The sequence below is a fragment of the Xiphias gladius genome, chromosome 4, assembly GCF_016859285.1.
Source record: "Xiphias gladius isolate SHS-SW01 ecotype Sanya breed wild chromosome 4, ASM1685928v1, whole genome shotgun sequence".
NCBI lineage: Eukaryota > Metazoa > Chordata > Actinopteri > Istiophoriformes > Xiphiidae > Xiphias > Xiphias gladius.
The window spans coordinates 9,701,409-9,720,981 of record NC_053403.1 but is presented as its reverse complement, the minus strand read 5'-3'; the positions used below and the strand labels follow the sequence as shown (position 1 = coordinate 9,720,981).

The 19,573-nt window shown below is 42.1% G+C and overlaps 1 protein-coding gene across 2 annotated transcripts in view; it reads left to right on the top strand.

The window, feature by feature from the left end:
- The first annotated feature begins 779 nt into the window (after positions 1-779).
- The window catches only part of LOC120788791 (rho-associated protein kinase 2-like), a 32,224-nt gene continuing 13,430 nt past the window's right edge, over positions 780-19,573 (top strand). For both annotated transcript variants that reach the window (XM_040124913.1, XM_040124912.1), the window contains exons 1-15: positions 780-1,282; positions 5,970-6,051; positions 6,809-6,909; positions 7,495-7,632; positions 8,649-8,909; positions 9,683-9,827; positions 10,081-10,219; positions 12,607-12,698; positions 15,224-15,383; positions 16,842-16,938; positions 17,066-17,145; positions 17,907-17,955; positions 18,067-18,202; positions 18,529-18,620; positions 18,806-19,052. In XM_040124913.1, coding sequence (XP_039980847.1) covers positions 1,187-1,282; positions 5,970-6,051; positions 6,809-6,909; positions 7,495-7,632; positions 8,649-8,909; positions 9,683-9,827; positions 10,081-10,219; positions 12,607-12,698; positions 15,224-15,383; positions 16,842-16,938; positions 17,066-17,145; positions 17,907-17,955; positions 18,067-18,202; positions 18,529-18,620; positions 18,806-19,052 — 1,915 coding nt within the window. In that variant the 5' untranslated portion in view covers positions 780-1,186. The remainder of the gene's footprint in view (positions 1,283-5,969; positions 6,052-6,808; positions 6,910-7,494; positions 7,633-8,648; positions 8,910-9,682; positions 9,828-10,080; positions 10,220-12,606; positions 12,699-15,223; positions 15,384-16,841; positions 16,939-17,065; positions 17,146-17,906; positions 17,956-18,066; positions 18,203-18,528; positions 18,621-18,805; positions 19,053-19,573) is intronic.

Below are 19,573 nucleotides of genomic sequence, written 5' to 3'. Positions count from 1 at the left end.
TAGCTTAGGCACTACAAAACCGGATTCAGGGCTTTGCCTTCAAAATAAAAGCACCACCCAACCCTATATACTGTACTATCTTCATTGTCCTTAACTTGACTTATATAAGCACACTTCACACACACGAGGTGCATCACGCTTTACAATAAAATAAAAAGATTTAAAAAAAAAAAAAAAATAGATGCAAAAACTAGTATCATTAAATACAAAGTAGACAGTAGTTTGTTTTTAAAGAGACAACAAATAAAGGAGATTTTTGAAAACAAATATGATTAACAGTAAATAAGGAAATTCTTTTATAAATTCTTTTATGAACACAACTTTTCATTAAACTTTTCATTTTCATTAAAGTTATTTTTGACCCAAAGAACATTTTTTTGTCAATTAATTTTTTTTTCTACATAATTTAGTTTTACTTTTTCAATTATGTTTTTAAAAAATTAATTTTACCTATGTAGGCTACATATGTAAAAAAATAAATAAATAAAAGTGCAGTTGTTGCATTACAATATAATATTTTCCATGTCTGGAAACACTAATTCAAATTTATAAATTTTTCCCCATCACGTTTGTTTATTTAGCTTATTTATTTAAAAAAAAATCTAACTTTTCTCAGATATTAATTTGTCTTCATAATTTTAATTTTCGATTTAGATACGAGTTTTCATTACAGGCTACAGCGGCTTCCCTTTGATGGTGTTTTTTTTTTTTTTTTCCCCAGTACTAAGTTGGAGCGCAGTTTTAGTTTGACAGTTTCAACCGGACGCCGTGCTGCTTCGTCCCAGCTCGCTTGACCGCGGTCTGTCCTACAGGTTGGTCACGTTGCGGTCGGGTCAGATTTTGTCGTAGCTACCTGGGAGCGGACGGGGCAAACACCTGGGAGCGGAGCGCAGCCTTCCCCTTCGGCCCTCCAGAAAGCTCGCTTTTCACTTTTTTCCGTCGAGACGTTGGCGAAACACGAGCGGGACCGGCAAGCGGGTGAATCATTAACCTGGCGACCGAAGCCGCAGTTTACAGGAGAGCTGACATGAGGAGTTGAGCCAGGCGGCGGCAGCGGACTGCGCCTACCTCCCGCCTGTGTCCCGAGACGAGAAAACAAACAAAACAAAACAAAAAACAGGCCCACAGGTGTTTTTGTACTTTTGCTTTCTCATGTCATTTGTGCTGGATACACTGTACTGTAACCATGCTCGGAGCGGAGAGCAGACTGGAAAGCCGGCTGAAGAAGCTGGAGTCCCTGGTGAGGAACCCTCAGGCGGCGCTCAACTTGGAAACCCTGCTGGTGAGTTTGCATTCGCCCCTCGGGGGGTCCGAGAACAGGTAGGTGTCGTGGGTCATTGCTCGGTCACGGCCCGAGGGGGACGGGTCTGAAACGACGGCGGGAGTGCTAGGGTTGATCTTTAGTTTTGGCTTTCAGTCAGGGATGTGGCCGATAGAAGACCCCGATCGAATCTCAGTGTGGAGGCATCTACACCTGTGTTGAAGACAGGACAGGAGATTGAGTCGATCGTAAAAAAAAAAAAAATTTTTAAAGGGCCCACCAAAATGACGAAAACTGAGGCTCATTCAACGGTATAGACCCAAGAACCAATCAGCACCCTCCCTAAAATCAAAGCGGTAGTTCATTCATTCGTCTTCCCTCACCACTGCATCACTGTCTCTTTGTGATTACCTGCCGAGTCTCCTGGTGTGGCCTCAAATTCCCACGCCCCTCTCTCTGACCTGTCCTAAGCATGTACCCAGCACAGCCGGCGTGGATCAAACCATCGCCCCCCCCCCCAGCATGCTTTCGGCTGATGTGGGGCAGCTTTGGCCACCTAAAACTCCACTTTCCTTTGTGGGTCCCCTCTTGCAAAACCGGTCCCCAACACGCGTGCTGGTGGTAAAGTACCATTTCAAGTACGGTAAGCTTGATACCTTCGAGGCAGTATCGGAGGTACCTTTTAGAGGAAAAGTCAAGACTGGATGAACGTGCTTTTCTACACGGACTCACTCTTTTACCCAGCAGATGACACAGTTGGATGGGTAAATGTTCAGCTGCTTCGTACAGGTTTGGAATTATCAGAATTCTACCGGCCGCGGTTGTTCGTCAGGTTATTTGCGTGACATCTGATAGGGAGGACCCATCCCAGCATGGTTGGGGATCATTTTTCAGGTCAATAAGTAAACTGTCAAAGGAGATTCGATGCTTTATTTGCTGGCCACTGCTGGTCTGCAGTAGTTCCTGTTGGTGGGAATGTGTCTGTTCTGAGTGCTGATGCATCGCGCGTAAAAATTCCAGTTTAAAGCCGCCGCTCTCAGCTTTATGAAAACAACCCCAACTTATGTCATACAGTCAAGTTATCAGAAAACAGACGGATTCCCTTCGTGTTTAAGCCCACGTCAACTCGCCGTCCAAACTTCACCGGTCATCATTTTCGGCTTTATCATCCTAGTCAGCTGCATCTGGTTCCAAGCAGCTCTGTAGCGGAGATAACAATGGCCACCATGCTGCCTAATGCAGGGAGCTACCGCACAGGAAGCTGAAGTCACTTCCTGGAATTGAGATGGAGATAACCTACACCCTGACCTCACATTGCTATTTCCTGTTTGTCCACAATTATTTATATTAGGTACGCACAAAAGGTGTGTTTTGGAGCATTTTTTACATCTGTGGAACAAAGGGTTGGGGTCTTACGTGGTTAAGTTTTTTTGTTTTTTTGAAGATAAGCATTTCATCTCATGATTGTTTTGCAGGTCGCAACTTACTGTCATCTTCATCATTGAATGATAGTCGATTGTTTTGTTTTGTTTTTTTCAAGAGAGAAAGTTCACAAAATAGTGAAAAATGCCAAACGCAAGTTCGGAGAGCCCAAGGTGACGTCCTGAAACGTCTTGTCCAACCAGTAGTGGAACCAGCGGTCCAAAACCTAAATGTGTTCAATTTAAAATGAAACAAAGCAGCAAATTGTCACATTTGTGACAACACTGCTTCATATCTAGTGCCTCAGTATTTAATTTAACTGCTACGTGGATGTATGTTGTGCTGTAATGATTAGCTGATCAATCAATTGATCGATTAAATATAAATAAAACCCCAGCACTTTAAGCATTCGCTGTTTCCAGCTCCTAAAAGGTAAGGTTTTGCCGGTCAGGCAAATTAAGCAATTCTAAGACCACATTTTACACTCTTGTAAGACTCTCTGGGAATTTCTCATCACTTTTTGAAAACCGGTGCCCGAAAATAATCAATCTATGAATCAATTCCAATCCACTCCAGTAGTGTATCTTAACAGTGGCTTCAGGGCAGGACTCTGACAAACAATGAAAGAAAACTCCCTCAGGATAAAACTTGATGATGATTTGCTGAACGTGCTCTTTCACGGAACCAGCGAGTGGTGGTGTTCAGGGCGGGGAGGACACCCAGCCCAGCCTTAACTACAGAGTCATGTTCAGATTTGTCCAGATTCCAGGGATGAAAATCAGACACGCTTGATCTAATTTTCTTACGCTCTGACTGGTCTGATGCTCAGTCAGGGGTCGAAAGATTTAAAACCTTCATACCGCAAGATAACACCGGCTGACTGTCCATAATAAATAGTGAGAGGAATCACAGGATAAGAGCATGGTGTCATGACAAAGGATAAAGACCTGTTTTTCACTCTAATGCGATTTGTTGTTGATGTGAACCTCCTAGACACTTAAACTGTACCACAGCAGGTCTTACTGGCTTTTACCTACCATGGCCATTCAAAGTCAACTCCTTTGTCTTACCGGTGTTGCGGATTATTCTTGTACGAACCATCTCTATGCAGGACTCTCAACTCGTCCAAGAGAAGAATGCAAAACCTGCTCTGATTACCTGCTTAACTATCCACATTTTAGTTTTGCCAGTAACGTGAACTACACAATATGATACATTTACAAAATACTGTGTTTATGAATCATTAACTTAGATCTTAGTAGATACTGTAATTAAAACAAATGTAATTACAGCTAATACCCATTAAAACACAATACAACCGATGGACAAGCTGCATTTCGCATAGGTGCATAAGACTCAGAAAACCCCGGTGCCTGTAGCCCAAGTTATTGTATATTTATGACTAATTACTTTAAATCGATGAAACCTCAACAGCGTCCAAATGTTTTTTAATAAGCAGATTCAGTCCCGGATCCAGATTTGATAAGATGCTTTTGAGTCCCGACCCTAGTTGTACATTATACAGATAATTTAGGGACGAACCTAGTGCAACGGATACGGATTCCACTACCTCGGGTGACTGAGGGTATCTGCCAATACCGAGGATCAACTCGACACGAGTGCTTCCTTTTTCCCCAAGTTTGAAATCTGTACACGTTCACTGAGTGGAACGGGTTGGTGTAGTTTAATGTAAGGTAACGTGAGGCCACGCGTTTCTGTGGCACGAAAAACTACGTGGGTCGCCCGCCATGACTGAATGAGCGCTAGTGGGAACATGACATTGTACAAGACACTGTGTTAAATGCGGTTCGGTCACGTCATGGCTGATAATCAGTCTGTAAGGTCAGTATCAACACCGCACTGATCTGGCATGTGTAATCAGCTGTGTAATCAGTTCAAGGAGCAGGCGCCATTATTAGATATGGCTGTATTTAACTTTTATTTTCGAAAACTGGCTTCGGTTACGAGGATGCAGCAGCCCGAGAAAGTTCGTCATTTTAGTCGCCAATTTCCCGGAAACCACACACACTCCAAATACTTCATTGGAGTCTTCTAAAATTAGAGCATGATTTACGTACAAATCAAATATTACAGAGTTCACCATGGCTGAAAACTCAGTAACCATAGCTTGATACAGCACACACACACACACACACACACTGTGTAAAATGATCACAGATCCTTGAGCGCTCAGCCTGAATCCAGACCCATAAGCTGTTTGTCCCACAATAGCTTCTGAGCCTTTAGGTATATTTCCACCCGTCCGCGGTGGGGGAAGATCTCTCCTCACCGCTGCTATTTAAAGGTGCAGAATTGTTCCACATGCCGCCGCCCACCCACTCACATGTCCCCAAACAAACAGGTCGATAGACACTGCTGGGGCTCACACACACACTCACACACTCACGCTGAATGACACCACTTGACCCCTGTTTTTGGGGAACAGAGGGTCATACTACACCCTCAGTCCCCCCCCACCCACCTGCCAGACTGCCCTGCCAGCCTCATGCGTTTGGATCATAGCGCCATTTTGGTTCTTCGTGAAACCCAACACCGCTGATTTAAGCACTGATGACACGACTGAGGCCCCGGCTTTCGGTCTAATGCTGCCCCTGCCCCTCTGTGTTGAGCTGTAGGGAGGGGAATGTGTGTTTTTTGGCCGGAGCGGGCGTAGGTGGGCCTGTGTTTGGGCAAGGGGGCTGTAGTGGCATCATGTGACTAGTTTTTGTTGTTGTAAGACTTGTTATGTCTTTACATCCACCCCATTGTCTCTGCTTTGCTATGCTGCACATTAGCAGCCTCATTTTCTCTACCACTCATGTTTCACGTAAGAGCACACAGCTCACAAAAATGAAATTCTTTTCCTTCCTCAATCCCTTCTGTTGTATTATCGTATATCAGCCAGCCAGAGGTCAAGGGTTGCCCAACTTACAAGACTTGTCCTCACAGAGTAATGAGAGAATCATAAAAAATATTCCTTCATTCCCGGCATTAATGGAACTTGAATTCAGCTTTTGAAACATGATTATATTTTCATGATTCTCCATTTGTTAAGGAAAAAGCCATTCAAACCCAAGCAGGAATATTTCAATTGTTAAATAATATTTGTTTCCAAGATAGTGCTTAGTTTGAGTGGCAAACATGCTATTAAATAAGGCTTTTAATACACAGGGGGGTAAACCTGGAGGTGAGATATGTTTTTTTCAAGCAGCATCCATAAAATGTTTCTGTTGATTTACAAAGTGTGATTGATTGATTTGATTGATTTTTTTCTTCTGTCTTTCAGGATTCCATGAATGCATTAGCAAATGATTTGAACTATCCTGCCCTGCGGAAAAACAAAAACATAGAGGCATTTCTGAACCGATGTAAGTCCTACAGTGTGTTGTGGTGATTGTGTGCATGACGTGGGCAGGGCAAGGCTCTCGAGCCTAGCTTGAGATACCCACAGCATAAAGGTGTTTGATTCTGAAAGAAAACTAGAACACTCTGCCGTGAGGAATTATGTACGTACCTTGTTTGTCAGTGCACTAAATTAATGTATGTATAGTACTTTTTTTTGTTTTTGTTTTGATAGTCAAAAGATAGACTTTTCCAAACCTTGCAAGGAAAAATCCACTCGTCTGGAATCAGGTTTATCTCTATTCTACAGTTTACAGGCAGGAGACGGTACATTGTGCACAGAAGTCGTTTGCAAAAGGTCACAGAAGAGATAACAAACAACTTGAAATAACATGTTTGTGGTGGGATTATCAGTGAAATGTTGATTACGATGATCAAATTAAATGCCGTTAAACCCTGGCAGATTTTAAACCAACAAAACTATCAAACTGTCAGTAAAAGTTCAATATGTGTGACTTTTGTACAGCCGTACTGTTTTTTCTAATCACTTTTTTTGTTTTTGTGCACTGTATTTTTGTTTAAACTAGAGCCCTCAAACTGTGTTTTATATGAGTAGTAAACTTCTGATGTGGCCAGTTGTTGAAAGTTTCTTTCCCTGAGTAACATCGTCCTTGTAAACAGATGTCAGTGATCTGTCTCTGATCCAGAAGTTAACCGTGTGAACCCACATGGTTGCAGCTTGACCTTTTGCGTTGCTATGGTATCGTGTATGTCCGTCCGCAGATGAAAAGGCGGTGGGTCAGCTGCGAGAGCTACAGGTGAAGCTTGAAGACTTTGAAAAGGTGAAGTTGATCGGGAGAGGAGCCTACGGAGAAGTGCAGCTGGTGAGGTGTTTCTCTCTTTACAGAGTTTTTGACTTTAAATGTTGCAGTAGTTGGGTGGTTTGATATAAATGGAGGTGGAGCAGCAGATGTTTCACATGTTTACAAATGGAGCAATGTGACTCTACAAAAATACAAACTGTGCAACATCTGCAAGTTGTTTTTGGTTTTTCACATATGATTTACATCTTTCTCTGCATCGTGACCAACTGACTTTGAGTTTAAAAAGGTGATTAGGGAAAGCAATAATTCCTGATAAACTTGCGGTTTTTCCAGATTTCTGTCTCTTGTGCTGATGGACGCTTGAGTCTGGTCTCTGCTGAGTGTCTTGTGGTAGAAACAAGTCTGGACAGGCTCAGTGTTTAGCAGGGGGGGGGGGGCTTACTGTGTTCCTGCTTGAAATCTTGTGTAAGCATGCCTTTCTAAGGGTGTGTACTACTGTTATGGGTTCCCCTCTCTGCCTCTGTATCTCTCCCCCTTTGTGTCTCTCATGTTATCTTGGTCACTGTGACATTCTTACAATCTTGTTCTTATTGTCCTTGTAGAATAATCGCTGTCCTCTTTTGCCCTGCCCCCGTTTTGCCGCAGGTCCGTCACAAGGCCTCCCAGAAGGTTTACGCCATGAAGCAGCTCAACAAATTTGAGATGATCAAGCGGTCAGACTCGGCCTTCTTCTGGGAGGAGAGGCACATCATGGCCTTTTCCAACAGCCCCTGGGTCGTTCAGGTGTGCACATGTATAGGTTTTATTCTATGAAATTCTCACGTGATGATGTGACACAGTGGAAGGATCGAACGTCAGACCAGGCCTCCTTCTACTACAGAGACTGAATATAACTTTGCTAGATGTTTGGCTGCTTTGGACACATACACAGTATAGCCGCTATCATCCTAATACCCAAGTCTGATCCCCCTATCTGCTTGAATTACATTTTGAATTAAAAAAAAAAAAACTTGAAAGGAAAAAGAAGATGTTGCAAATAAGCCATATTGGCTCAATATGTATTCATGAAACACATAGATGAGAGGAATCCACGTAAAAGTCACCCATTTCCCTTCTTATTCTTTTCCTCACTAAATCTATGTATAGCTCAAGTGTTGGATGAGAATGTTTAAGCGTTTAGACAGCTCAATTGTGAATTGTATAAAGATTTTAATTCGATATCAAGAAGACGTCTGGAATAAGAATATTTCATACATTCGGGGTAATGTGCTCTATATGTAAAGTTAATGTTAGGGGTGGACCATATGGGTAAAATATTTTATCATGTAATATGTAATTTTATATCAATTTGATCAAATATGTACAAAATAAGCAAAAAACAATATAGGAAATGTGCAGTGCAAGTGATTGCAGCTATGATATGTATGGTATTGACAGAACCATAAATAATATATACAGGAGACTGGCTATATTACAGGCAGTATAAACATCAATCATTTGCAAGTGTGAGAAATTGACGTGAGTATGATGACAAAGGACCACCCAAATAAACTAAGTAAACCTAAATTCACGTCACTTGATTACGTTATATCCTTAAAGAGCGTGAAAAAACATTAACATATATCACGATAAGCAAGGCACATGGGATAACAGAGGTAAGATGTAACCCAATCTTATAGCACAATGTAGTGTATTTTATATAAGATTTTTTTTTTTTTAAGGAAAAAAGTGTAGTGTCTGCACACTTTCCTGAGTACGGCTGTGAACGGCAGTAAGTGACTCGGTTTACTGTCTCCTAGCTTTGCTGTGCTTTCCAAGACGACCGTCACCTCTACATGGTGATGGAGTTCATGCCCGGAGGCGACCTGGTCACACTCACCATGAACTACGACATACCTGAGAAGTGGGCTCGCTTCTACACGGCCGAAGTAGTGCTGGCGCTCAACGCCATCCACTCCATGGGCTTCATCCACCGCGACATCAAACCTGACAACATGCTGCTGGACCAACACGGACACCTCAAGCTGGCCGACTTTGGCACATGCATGAAGATGGACTCAGTAGGTTACTTTAATGGTCATGTTGTTGTTATTTTCAAATGTCTTGGAGCTGGACTGGGGGTCTTTTTAAGCACCCAGGCATCATTTATGTCATGAGAATTTCAGTCCTCTAATTGCGAAGAGAATACAGCTCCCGGATTACTTAAATTGAGATTGGACTGAAATTCCTGTGTCAAGACAAGTTTCCTTTTTTTGCCGGGCCCTAGTGCACCACCAAGTGTTCAGTCTGTGAAGTGAAGCTCGGTGCCGCACTCTTCATCAGGTTCCCCCTCTGGTGTGAGTCAGGAAGTGTTTTTCCACCTTTTGTTTTCACTGCAGCAATTTCAAAATAGCTGGTTCACATGTTGATCCACACATTTGAGCTCCCTGACACAGTGTGTCATATCATTTCTAGAGTTAGAACTATATACAGTATATATGCCTGAATTAATGAAATGATATGTTCTCCTACCTGTCGCCTCAGAATATCTGGAATATTGAAAAATGTGCGTGCTTCTTACAGGAAAAGTTGGGAACAATCAGGGACTCAGGGTTTTACATATATAGGTCACAACAAGAAAACATACTACAATGTGTTTTATAGCTTTGTCTCATATATTTGACCCTCTAAAGGGTGAATTTTAACAGTTTATGGGTCATGGGAAATAAGGAAATATGGCCTCTTTGTTATTTTCTACTTTGTCCCCAAACTCCAACACCTTTTTTAATGTCACTAGTATTCCATTTTTGCTTTCTCTCTATGGTATACACCCTGTGTATTTTTCTGTCTGCAGACGGGCATGGTGCACTGTGACACAGCTGTAGGCACGCCAGACTACATCTCCCCTGAGGTGCTCCAATCTCAGGGTGGCGATGGCTTCTACGGCCGAGAGTGCGACTGGTGGTCCGTAGGAGTATTTATCTATGAGTTGCTGGTTGGTAAGTAACCTACTGTTTATTCAGCCATGTTTTTTTTTTTAATGGAATAACATATTAACAGAATATGCTGTTGCTCCAATATTATGTAAAATCCTGTCTTGGATGCTGGAGTAAAGCTGCAGCTGTTGAGTCATTAGTATAATCACCAACAACTTAACCCAGCAGATCCATTTTTTTGGTGTTGTTTGTTTTTTGAATGATGCCATTTCCCCTTCTATCAGTAATTGTACAAGACGTCTGTTTTTTTTCACAGGCGAAACTCCTTTCTATGCTGAGTCCTTGGTGGGAACTTATGGGAAGATCATGAACCACAAGAACTCCCTCATCTTCCCTGAGGATGTAGAGATGTCTCAGGATGCCAAAGACCTCATCTGTGCCTTTCTTAGTGACAGGTTTGCTCTAAATCATAAATACCAACACTTGTGTTTTGTGCTTCAGAAAGAATTCAGAGTATTTCACAATTGCAGGCTGCCTTGCATGTGCAGACAGTCGGATATATGCCTGGCCTTTCCTTTCTTCTTCCTATTATACCAATAGCTGGCATTGTTTGGATTGTAGAACAGAACAGGGAGCCCTCATATCATAATTCAACTTTAACCATCTTGGCAAAAGGATATCTAGAAAGACCTGGTCGTAAAGAAACAAAATATCTAATCACTCTTTGACGTAACGTTTTGTACGTTTTTAACCTACCTCTAAATTCATACTGTACTTTAAGCTCCCATTTGAGAAGAACAACATTAGGGTTAGAAATGTGGCAAAGATTAGATTTGGCAAAGTTGACAGTCAGCAGTCTGTGTTCGGTGGAGCAGGGGTAAATTCACAACCACGTCAGCAGATCGGGGAAGTAGATTTTTCAATTAAAGGGATAAAGGATAAGGCTGACAATGTATGTTGTTGTTATGTTTCTTATTGTTATCAACTGAAAAAGTCCTAAACCAACAGTAAGACAGTCCAGTTCGCAATACTTTTTTTTCCCTTAGCCTCTCCTTTCCTCCTCTGTGGCACTTATCCCCAAACCCATTTGTTTCTAATGAAGATGAAAACATTTAAAACAGGTCACAAATATATAGTTTCATCTTTTAAAAAAGCCAAATAGTTTTCTAAAACAGCTGGGCACTGTGGTTTTTAGCAAACATTAGTTCAAACAGGAACAAAAAGTGCATGTGCTGCGGACTATTTTCACAAATGGATTAATACACATTTGGCGTGCTAGTGAGCATTTTCAGAATGTGAGATTGACTCGAGATAGGCTACAGTTCCCAGTGATCATTAAAATGTCTTAGCATGTCAATCCAGCAGTGTGGCTGATTAATTTGTTTTAATAACTTTTGCACAACAATGGGGCTCCATGGCACAGAGGAATAACTTATATCAGGTTTTGGCTACACACTTGTTTCTAGGATTAATTCACCGGTCATTTTGGTCTTTTCATGGCATTTGTTGACTTAAAAAAAAAAGAATACAGAATATCACCAGACTAATCATTTAATAAAACTAATATTCTGCCTTGCATTTGTTCGAATTATCAGTGACTCCAGACATGAGTATACAGCTGTGCTGATCCCAGCTACAGTGACATTTTTATATTATATATATATTTCATATTTGTAGTAATATTATCAGTATTAAAGGTAAAAGTTACATGACTGGGTATGTGGGTGTGGGTCATGTACTTGGTTAGTGGCTCGTCCCCCTAAAAGAATCCACTTCCTGTTTACATTAGTAACCCCACCCCCTGGAGGGCCCAAACACAGGCCCTTTCTGCCTCAGTACAGAGCAGCCTTTCATTTTTCAGTTTATTTACCTTCTCACTCACTATTCTCTCACCATTCTCTCACCACAGACTGAATCTCACATGAGTGTACGGCTATCCAGCCACACAGACACACACACACACACAAACCTTTAACACTGACTAGTGACTGCATTCACCACTTAACCCCCATGCTCTGTCACTGTCGCCCTGTCTTACTGATTCAGTCCTGTAAGTACTACCATCATCTTCTTTTTAGATTTCCAAACCTCTTTCCTTCTTCCCCATAAGTTTTTTTTTTTTTTCAATTGCTGTCCATTTGTAAATTTCTTCTTCTGCCTTTTCTTGGTGCCACTTTCCATTTCTCCATCCTTCCTTTTTCTGCTGTAAGTCTTCTGGGCACTGTTGTAAGCCTGGCTTGGTTGCATGTCTGGTTGAATGTTTTTCTTTTTTTTTTTTTTTTTGCGAAGGGGGTTAAAAACTCTCTACTTTTGCTCTTTCTCCCTCCCCGCCCCTGCCCTCTCTTCCTCTTGGCTGGGTCTGGAATGTCCCACACGTGGCAAGCCTAAACTGCCGCACCCCTGTACCCAGCAGTGGAGGAGGGAGGAAAGGGGGACGAGGAGAGAGAGACAGAGAAAAAGAGTGTGTTTAGAGTCTTAGAGAGAAGAAGCAGAAGCAGGGAAAGTAGCTGCAGCTCTAGCATTCGTGCTTGTGTCGGTCAGGTTTGTTGATGTTGCCTCCTGCACTCTGATCCTGCTATCTTCACTTCCTCTCTCCTCCTGGATCTAAATGATCTCGCGTCTGACTGGACGAGGAGGTTTTCAGGCGTGTCCGTTGTCCACCAGTGGTCATGCGGCTCTCCATGCTGGTCAGTGTGGTCGGTGCCGAGTGGTCACTTTGCTAGGCTGTGTGTTTGGGATGACATGTTGGTGATGATGGTGGGTGGAGGGGCGGAGCGGGGTGTGTTTTGTGTTTGGCCTGAGGAGGATCTGCTCACAGTCTTGGTCCTGTTGCTGTGTGCAGGACGGTTCGTCTAGGCCGCAGCGGAGTGGATGAGATCAAATGCCACCCCTTCTTCAAGAATGACCAGTGGACCTTCAACAACATCCGAGAAAGTAAGTGTGTGCATGTGCAAGTTATGAATCCTTTTTTATTTTTATTTTTAAATCCCCAGAATGCAGGTGCAGATTTAACCTCTTTCCATCTTTGGTGATGTGTAATTTATTTATTTATTTTTTTACTTCTCGTTGCCATTCCCCTACTTCTTATCATCTCCAGCCCATTCCTCTGCATATCTGTTTTGTGTCAGCCTTTGTTCATAGTTTATTTCCATCTCCTGAGCTATTAAGCCGGCTTATATGGTCCACATGCTCTCCATATGCTCCTCCACTCATATCTTACATTATATGACTGGATGCAGCACAGAGCAACAGAGCACATGATGCACAAAACCTTCCGGATAACCAGCTGCATATGGACAGAATAGAATAAAGAGAACTCATTTTTTCTACAGGTTCTACACTATATAGAATAATACAGTGTTTTGTTGACAGTGCAGACAATTTTAGATAAGAAAATGTCATGATCATGTCATGTCGTGATTTATTATTATTGGCTTAATACATACCTTGGAGAGTAGTAATTGGAGGTACATTCCATTAAATTGTTACATTATCACTTAATAGATCAGCAAACAACATGGTACATCTGCTATCAAATAATAATAATCACTTTTTAATACAACAATATGATGTTTTTACACTATTCAGGAACAAAACAAATTGTGATTATAGTATTTTACTGTATTTTCTTTATGTTTTTGTTAATGTTTACAATTTGAAACGACAAAGAAAGAAAAGAAGACATCAAATCATCAACAGTTATCTTGGGTTAAAAAAAGTATAAAGTCCCTTTAGAATTAATGACCTATATGGTGTATCAAAAAAGAAGAATTAAGAGAGACTGAAGGAGCAAAAAGTATAGAAAAGGGAAACCATAACAACAGCCAAACCAGGAAGATTTAAAGTACACATTAACTAATATGGGTCAGATAAAATCAAATACGAATGACCTTGCATGGTGAACGCTTTTTGAGCATATCAAGTTTATACTTTACTGTAGTCTTTGAAATGTAGCATTTGATTACTGCACATCATGGCTTAAGCTTCCCCTAAACAGATTTATCAGATCAGACATCATTTAGGTGGGAAGGAAAGAAGAAAAAAGGATGGAAAGGGGATATATTAGGAATATGAACAGGCCCTCTGTCTGTATATAATTACATACAGGCTCTTTTCTTTGCCTTTCCGTCTCTCTGCTTCACCTGGCTCTGATTAAGACAACAGACAGAACTTCTGATCACAGCCTGGCAGTCTGGAACACGAAACCACTACTGTGCCACTGCTGCGCTGCTCAGATCTCTTCATGTTTGCACATGCATGTCCTGTCTCACACACACACACACCCGCGCACACACACACACACACACACGCACACTCAAAACAAGACGCTGCTCCCATTCTGGCATCCCGCAGAGCTGCATGAAACCTCCCAGCCTTCTGTGTCTGTTTAGGAATGACATTACTCCCTGCTGTTTTGTGGCTTTATGGAAGATTCTCCGTGTTGTCTTCATGTGTATCAGGCTGATTAAGCACTGGGATGGTTGAGGGCAAAGAGGCAAGCACCGTGGATGGATGGATGGATGGATGGATGGATGGATGGATGGATGGATGGGATGGGAGGCAGCTACCCCCCCCCGTAGCGGCAGGCGGGGCAGGCCGTGCAGGCTATGTGGACTTGTCTAATGAGAGGGGTGCCCCAGTTTGGAGGGTTGCTCCCGCTCTCTCACTCTCACTGCGGCCACGGCTGCCTGTCATTAGCCGCCTGCTATCAGAGAGCATTCTGGGAAGTCGTGCCACAAGGGCCGCTATGGAGCGGCCTGTTTCTGTTTCTGTCTCACCACATTTTGGCTTTTTTTTTTTCTGCCTCTACTTTTTTATTTCCCCCTCATTTGTTTCATTCCCGCACTTGATCTCTCCCTGTATTTTCTCCACCATCTTTGAGTCGCATTTGTCCTGCTGAGGGTTGTGTCTTGACCCAACAGTAATAAGCTCTTTGCTCAGAACCAGATCTGCGCTGGTCTGAGGAAGTTGATCCGTAATGGCTGCTTTTTTTCTTAATTAGGAACTATTTAAAGGCTGAAGGACCAGCTTAGTTTTATCTGATTGGCCCTTTGACACATTTTTGTCTGCCTGTTGGGCAGACTTTTAAAGTGCGTCTGCTCCTGTGAGAAGAGAGCAGAAGGCGCGTTCTCCCTTGGCATGTCCAGGACTCGCTTTTGAAAGGCACTGTGTGTGGGGCACAAAGCAGGCACTGTACGGGAAAAGGAGTGGTGTCAGCCTCAAGCCAACCTGCAGAAAGCTCATTCCTACTACAAGCGCTGCCAACGTTGGTTTAGAGTTTACTCAGAAAACACTACTGAGAAAATAGATATTCACTATTAAAGGTTGTTGAAGTACTTTAAATTTAAATACCTTTAGCACCAGGTCTTAATCATTGATCACAGCTTTTGGTTTGCAGCTCCTCCTCGCCCACTTTCACTCCACGACTCTCTCTCTCTCTCTCTGCTTCTGTCTTCCAGCTGTGGCCCCAGTTGTGCCAGAGCTGAACAGTGACATAGACACCACTAACTTTGATGACATAGAGGATGATAAAGGAGATGCTGAGACCTTTCCTCCACCCAGAGCCTTTGTGGGCAACCAGCTACCATTTGTTGGCTTCACTTACTTCAAGGAGGACCAGTAGGTGTTTTAGTCTGATGTTTTATTTGAACATTTTCCCTCATCTGTGGTTTTGTATTGATACATTTTCTCTGGATTCATGGTTGCTGATATTATATTTTTGTTTAAATAAAACTTTTTGTACTTTTCTTAGCTTTATTGGGATTTAATGTAGATTTTCCCTCAAGCAAAATGTAGCCCTGCTGTTTGGGATACATTTTGCGAGGGCTTCTAGACCCAGGAAACAGGCTTAAGGACAGTGCTGTGCTCAAAATGCAAGAGGCAGAAAAAGACAGCTTCAAACCCGTACCTTTAACACAGTCTTACACCAGTCGGACACTGTATGCCTGTTTAGGCTCCACACTGCTGCCTTGTTCTGACAAGCCCCTTTAACTGCCCTCTTTGGTTATGATGAAGTCTAGTTTCTAAGCCCTGGTCTCCGTAGGGAGGAGAAATTAAAAACAACACCCGTGTGTTGGATTCATGATCCTATAGTGCTTCAGTCATCAATGTTTTACTTCCAGGGGTGTTTTTACTTTTTAGACTCACACTTATCAAGCTGGAGGTTCATATATTAAGTTTTCTAAGTATTTTCTCTTTTGCACGAAGCTCAGAAAACAGAGTCAAGGTCAAAAAAATGCTTTTTAAGTCAGTCAGGGACAATAAGTCCAGGGCACCAGTATTATGCCAGGTCAGAGGTATGTTTATACAGGTGGTGGGCAAAATACCCTAAATTTCTTACCAAGAATACATATTGGGCAGCTAATAAAAAGTCTGCCTGCGGGCAAACCAGCCTTCCTCGGATTTTAGATACACTGCATCTTTACCATAAATCTGGGAATAAAGCTTTCTTAATCCGTCTTTAATTTTTTAGCAGTACGTACTGGGGGCATTTCCATTTTTAAAAATTGTGAACACCATGCAGGAACAGTTAACAGTAAAGAGCCCAACTGGTCTAAAAACGGTCGTAAAATGGCTTCAGATTCTGTCGTCACTATGCAGCGATGTGGCACTCGTGGAGTCGTATAATGATTCCCAGAGATAGTTGCCCACCATTACAAGTGCACCGTCGTGGTGCACAGCTGGCAACAGACGGCCTGGGTTGGAAGATTCCTCTAAAGGTAAACCCATCCAGATGTAAGAAGAAGCCTGAAACTTTTTCAGGCCTTATTGCTTGTTCCACAGCGCAGGCTTCCAGGTTTTGTTCTTCATGCATGAGCTTAAGGATCTTCAGTATGAATGATTTCTAAATGGTAGCCATAAAGCCATGCAATAAATTTACCTTGTGGATGAACACTCAGCTCCCCCTTGAAAAACCCACTTGGCATTATGGATCTGTTTTGGGTAAAATATTCCACTTCTTGCTAGAAATTTGGACCCGTGGATAGTGTTGGATGGTGTCAGGGCAGGAAAACCACCTCAGGTAAACTCAGTTACAAACACTCATGGCTCCCCCCCCTGTCTTTCTATCGCTCTCAGGCTGCTGAAAGGAAGTAACAGCTGCTCTGTAGAGGATATAGAGTCCTGTAAGGAAAACTCTGAGGATAAGGAGTATTGCTTGGACAGTAAGAAAGAGGTGGGTGTTTTTGTGGGTCTGGTCCTAATATTATGGTAAAAGAGGAGAGATAAAAAGACATGAAATAAAAGATGGAAATGACCATTAGATAATAGTAATTCTCTTTTCTGTTCATCTGTCTGAGCAGCTGCAGAAAAAGCTCCATCAGCTGGAGGAGGAGCTCGACCATGAGATGCAGGCCAAAGATGAGCTGGAGCACAAGTGCAAGTACGATTGGACAAATAACACGCACAGAAACACACTGAGCTGAGCACCATTAGTGATTTTTTTTTTTTTCAATACAAATACTGGTTCTGACATTAGAAATATAGTAATATTTACTGTACAAACTGAAAACTTTTCTTTCATAAGAAAGCTATCAGGGTGAAAACTGTTCTAATTTTTACAATAAGAATTCATGAAATAAATACATAACTGTCCAAATTCAATGCTTGTAGGATGTTCATTTTGATCATTACCAAATTCATTTTGGGGCATGGGTGTAATTACTTTAACCAAAACAGGCCATTACCAAGAAGATCGACAGTTTCTTTCAGCCAGCGAAGGGAATTTCATGCTGTTTTGCATCCATTTTTCGAGGCAGGAAATGCTGCGTGGGTGCTTTATACAGCAGGGAGTGGCATCCCTACGTACAAAGCTGAAGTTTTCAGAGTTTCTGATAATGGTACATGTTAAAAAGAAATAAAAAGAAAATCACTGCCCAATGTGTTCCATGAGCAAAGTGAGAGAACAATCGTTTGTTGGTCTGATGTCTATGTCTGATGTATGTCTACAATGGTCCATAAGTCATGTTTCAATAGGAAAATTGGATTTGTGTAAATTTTGAGTACTTTGTGTCCTAAATTTGAATATAAATGAAGAAAAACTGATATATGTATATAGTGATTATAACAGAAAAAAGGCAAGTTTCTCTTAACTCATGGAAATGTGGGTAGAAGTCTGTAATAAACCTGTTCTTTTTTCCCCAGAAATGCCACCAACCGTTTAGACAAGCTGGTCAAAGAATTAGATAAGGAGGTAAAGCATGGATGGAAGAATGGATGGATGCATTTCAACAATGTACCTGATATGATGAAGTAGGTCTGAGTTCATTCCGCTCATATTGTTGGCGATTCCCTCTCCGATTAGATGAACAGCAGGCAGAGAGTCGAGGCCTCGCTGAGGCAGCTGGAGAGAGAGCGAGCTCTGCTGCAGCACCAGAGCACTGAACACCTGCGCAAGGTGGAGATTGAGACTGACAGAAAACGCAGCCTGGAGAATGAATGTAGGCACCTGGGAAAAATCCTATCTAAATATTAGGCTTGAAACTCTTGAATAGGCTCACAAATGCATTTCTAACATGCAGGTTTTCGCTTGTTCTCTTTTTCATATAATTTACCTGCAAAATTGATCAGATATTTTGGTTTGACAATTAAAAGTATTGAAACGTCTTAACTTAAAGAAACTTGAGGACGTCCCCGGAGCCCCGGGACCCACTGTGTATTAAGATAAATACAAGCTCTCTTTGGTGGATTATGGTACTTCCAGGGTCCACTGAATGTGTCATCCCATCACTGCATTAACTTTTATTTCTCTGTATTAATTCACCAGTGAACAACCTGAGGGACCAGCTAGAAGATCTTAGGAAGAGGAACCAGAATTCCCATATATCCAGTGAGAAGAACATCCAACTGCAGAAACAGGTGAGCGGATAATGCTTCACCGTTTCATACTTATGCAAATCAAACATGCTAATTTAATCATCCATATTCAAGCAAGCAACGGTGATGGCTGTTTTCTCTCATTAGAACTCTAATTGTCCTGCTGCACTGACCCAGTTTTGCCTTCAGGGTAAAAATTTCTTCTTGCCTTTTTTTCTCATCTGCAGCTCGAGGAAGCCAACGCTGTGCTCCAGGCTGAGCAGGAGGCAGCAGTGCGGCTGAAGAAGAGTCAAGGAGAGGTGCAGAAACAGGCCCAGGGCCTGGGGGTTAGCCTCAGGGAGATGCAGGAAAAGTGCAGCCAGCTGGAAAACAGTAAGATGGAGCTGGAGAAGCAGCTGATGGGGCTGCAAGCCGAGCTGGAGGAGGAGAGAAGAGTTCGCAACCTCGGGACAGAAACTATTGCTGACCTACAGGGTGGGACATGGTTGTCTATTATACTCTCACCGTAATGGGTATTGAAAAGCAGCAAATAAGTAGTCTCAAGTAGATTTAAGGCGAGACTTTTGAGAAAAGAAATACCTCGTTCTTCATCTTACAAACGAAAAGTTGAATTCATAAGCAATAAAACACACCGTTCGTCAATTCATTACAGTCAAAGATTTTACTGCTAAAGCATTTTTTACTGGGTCTGGTATGACCAGTACTTTAGAGAATCGCTGCTGTGTAACAGACTATACTGCTGGTTTGCTGACTTTATGACTCTTCTGCCCCTGCACTACTGTTACAAAAGCTCAACATTTTAACAAAATGCCAAAGATTATCCCATAACTCTCAGTTGTAGCCATGGTGGCCACTGTTCAGCAAAAGTTATATATAATCTATATAGCTTGCACACAGTGGTCGTAAATTAACAATAAGCAGTAGAAAAATCCTGTCACTATTTTATCACAGTAATCACCCCTTTAAACAACCAGCCAACCGTTATTTAAGAGCCT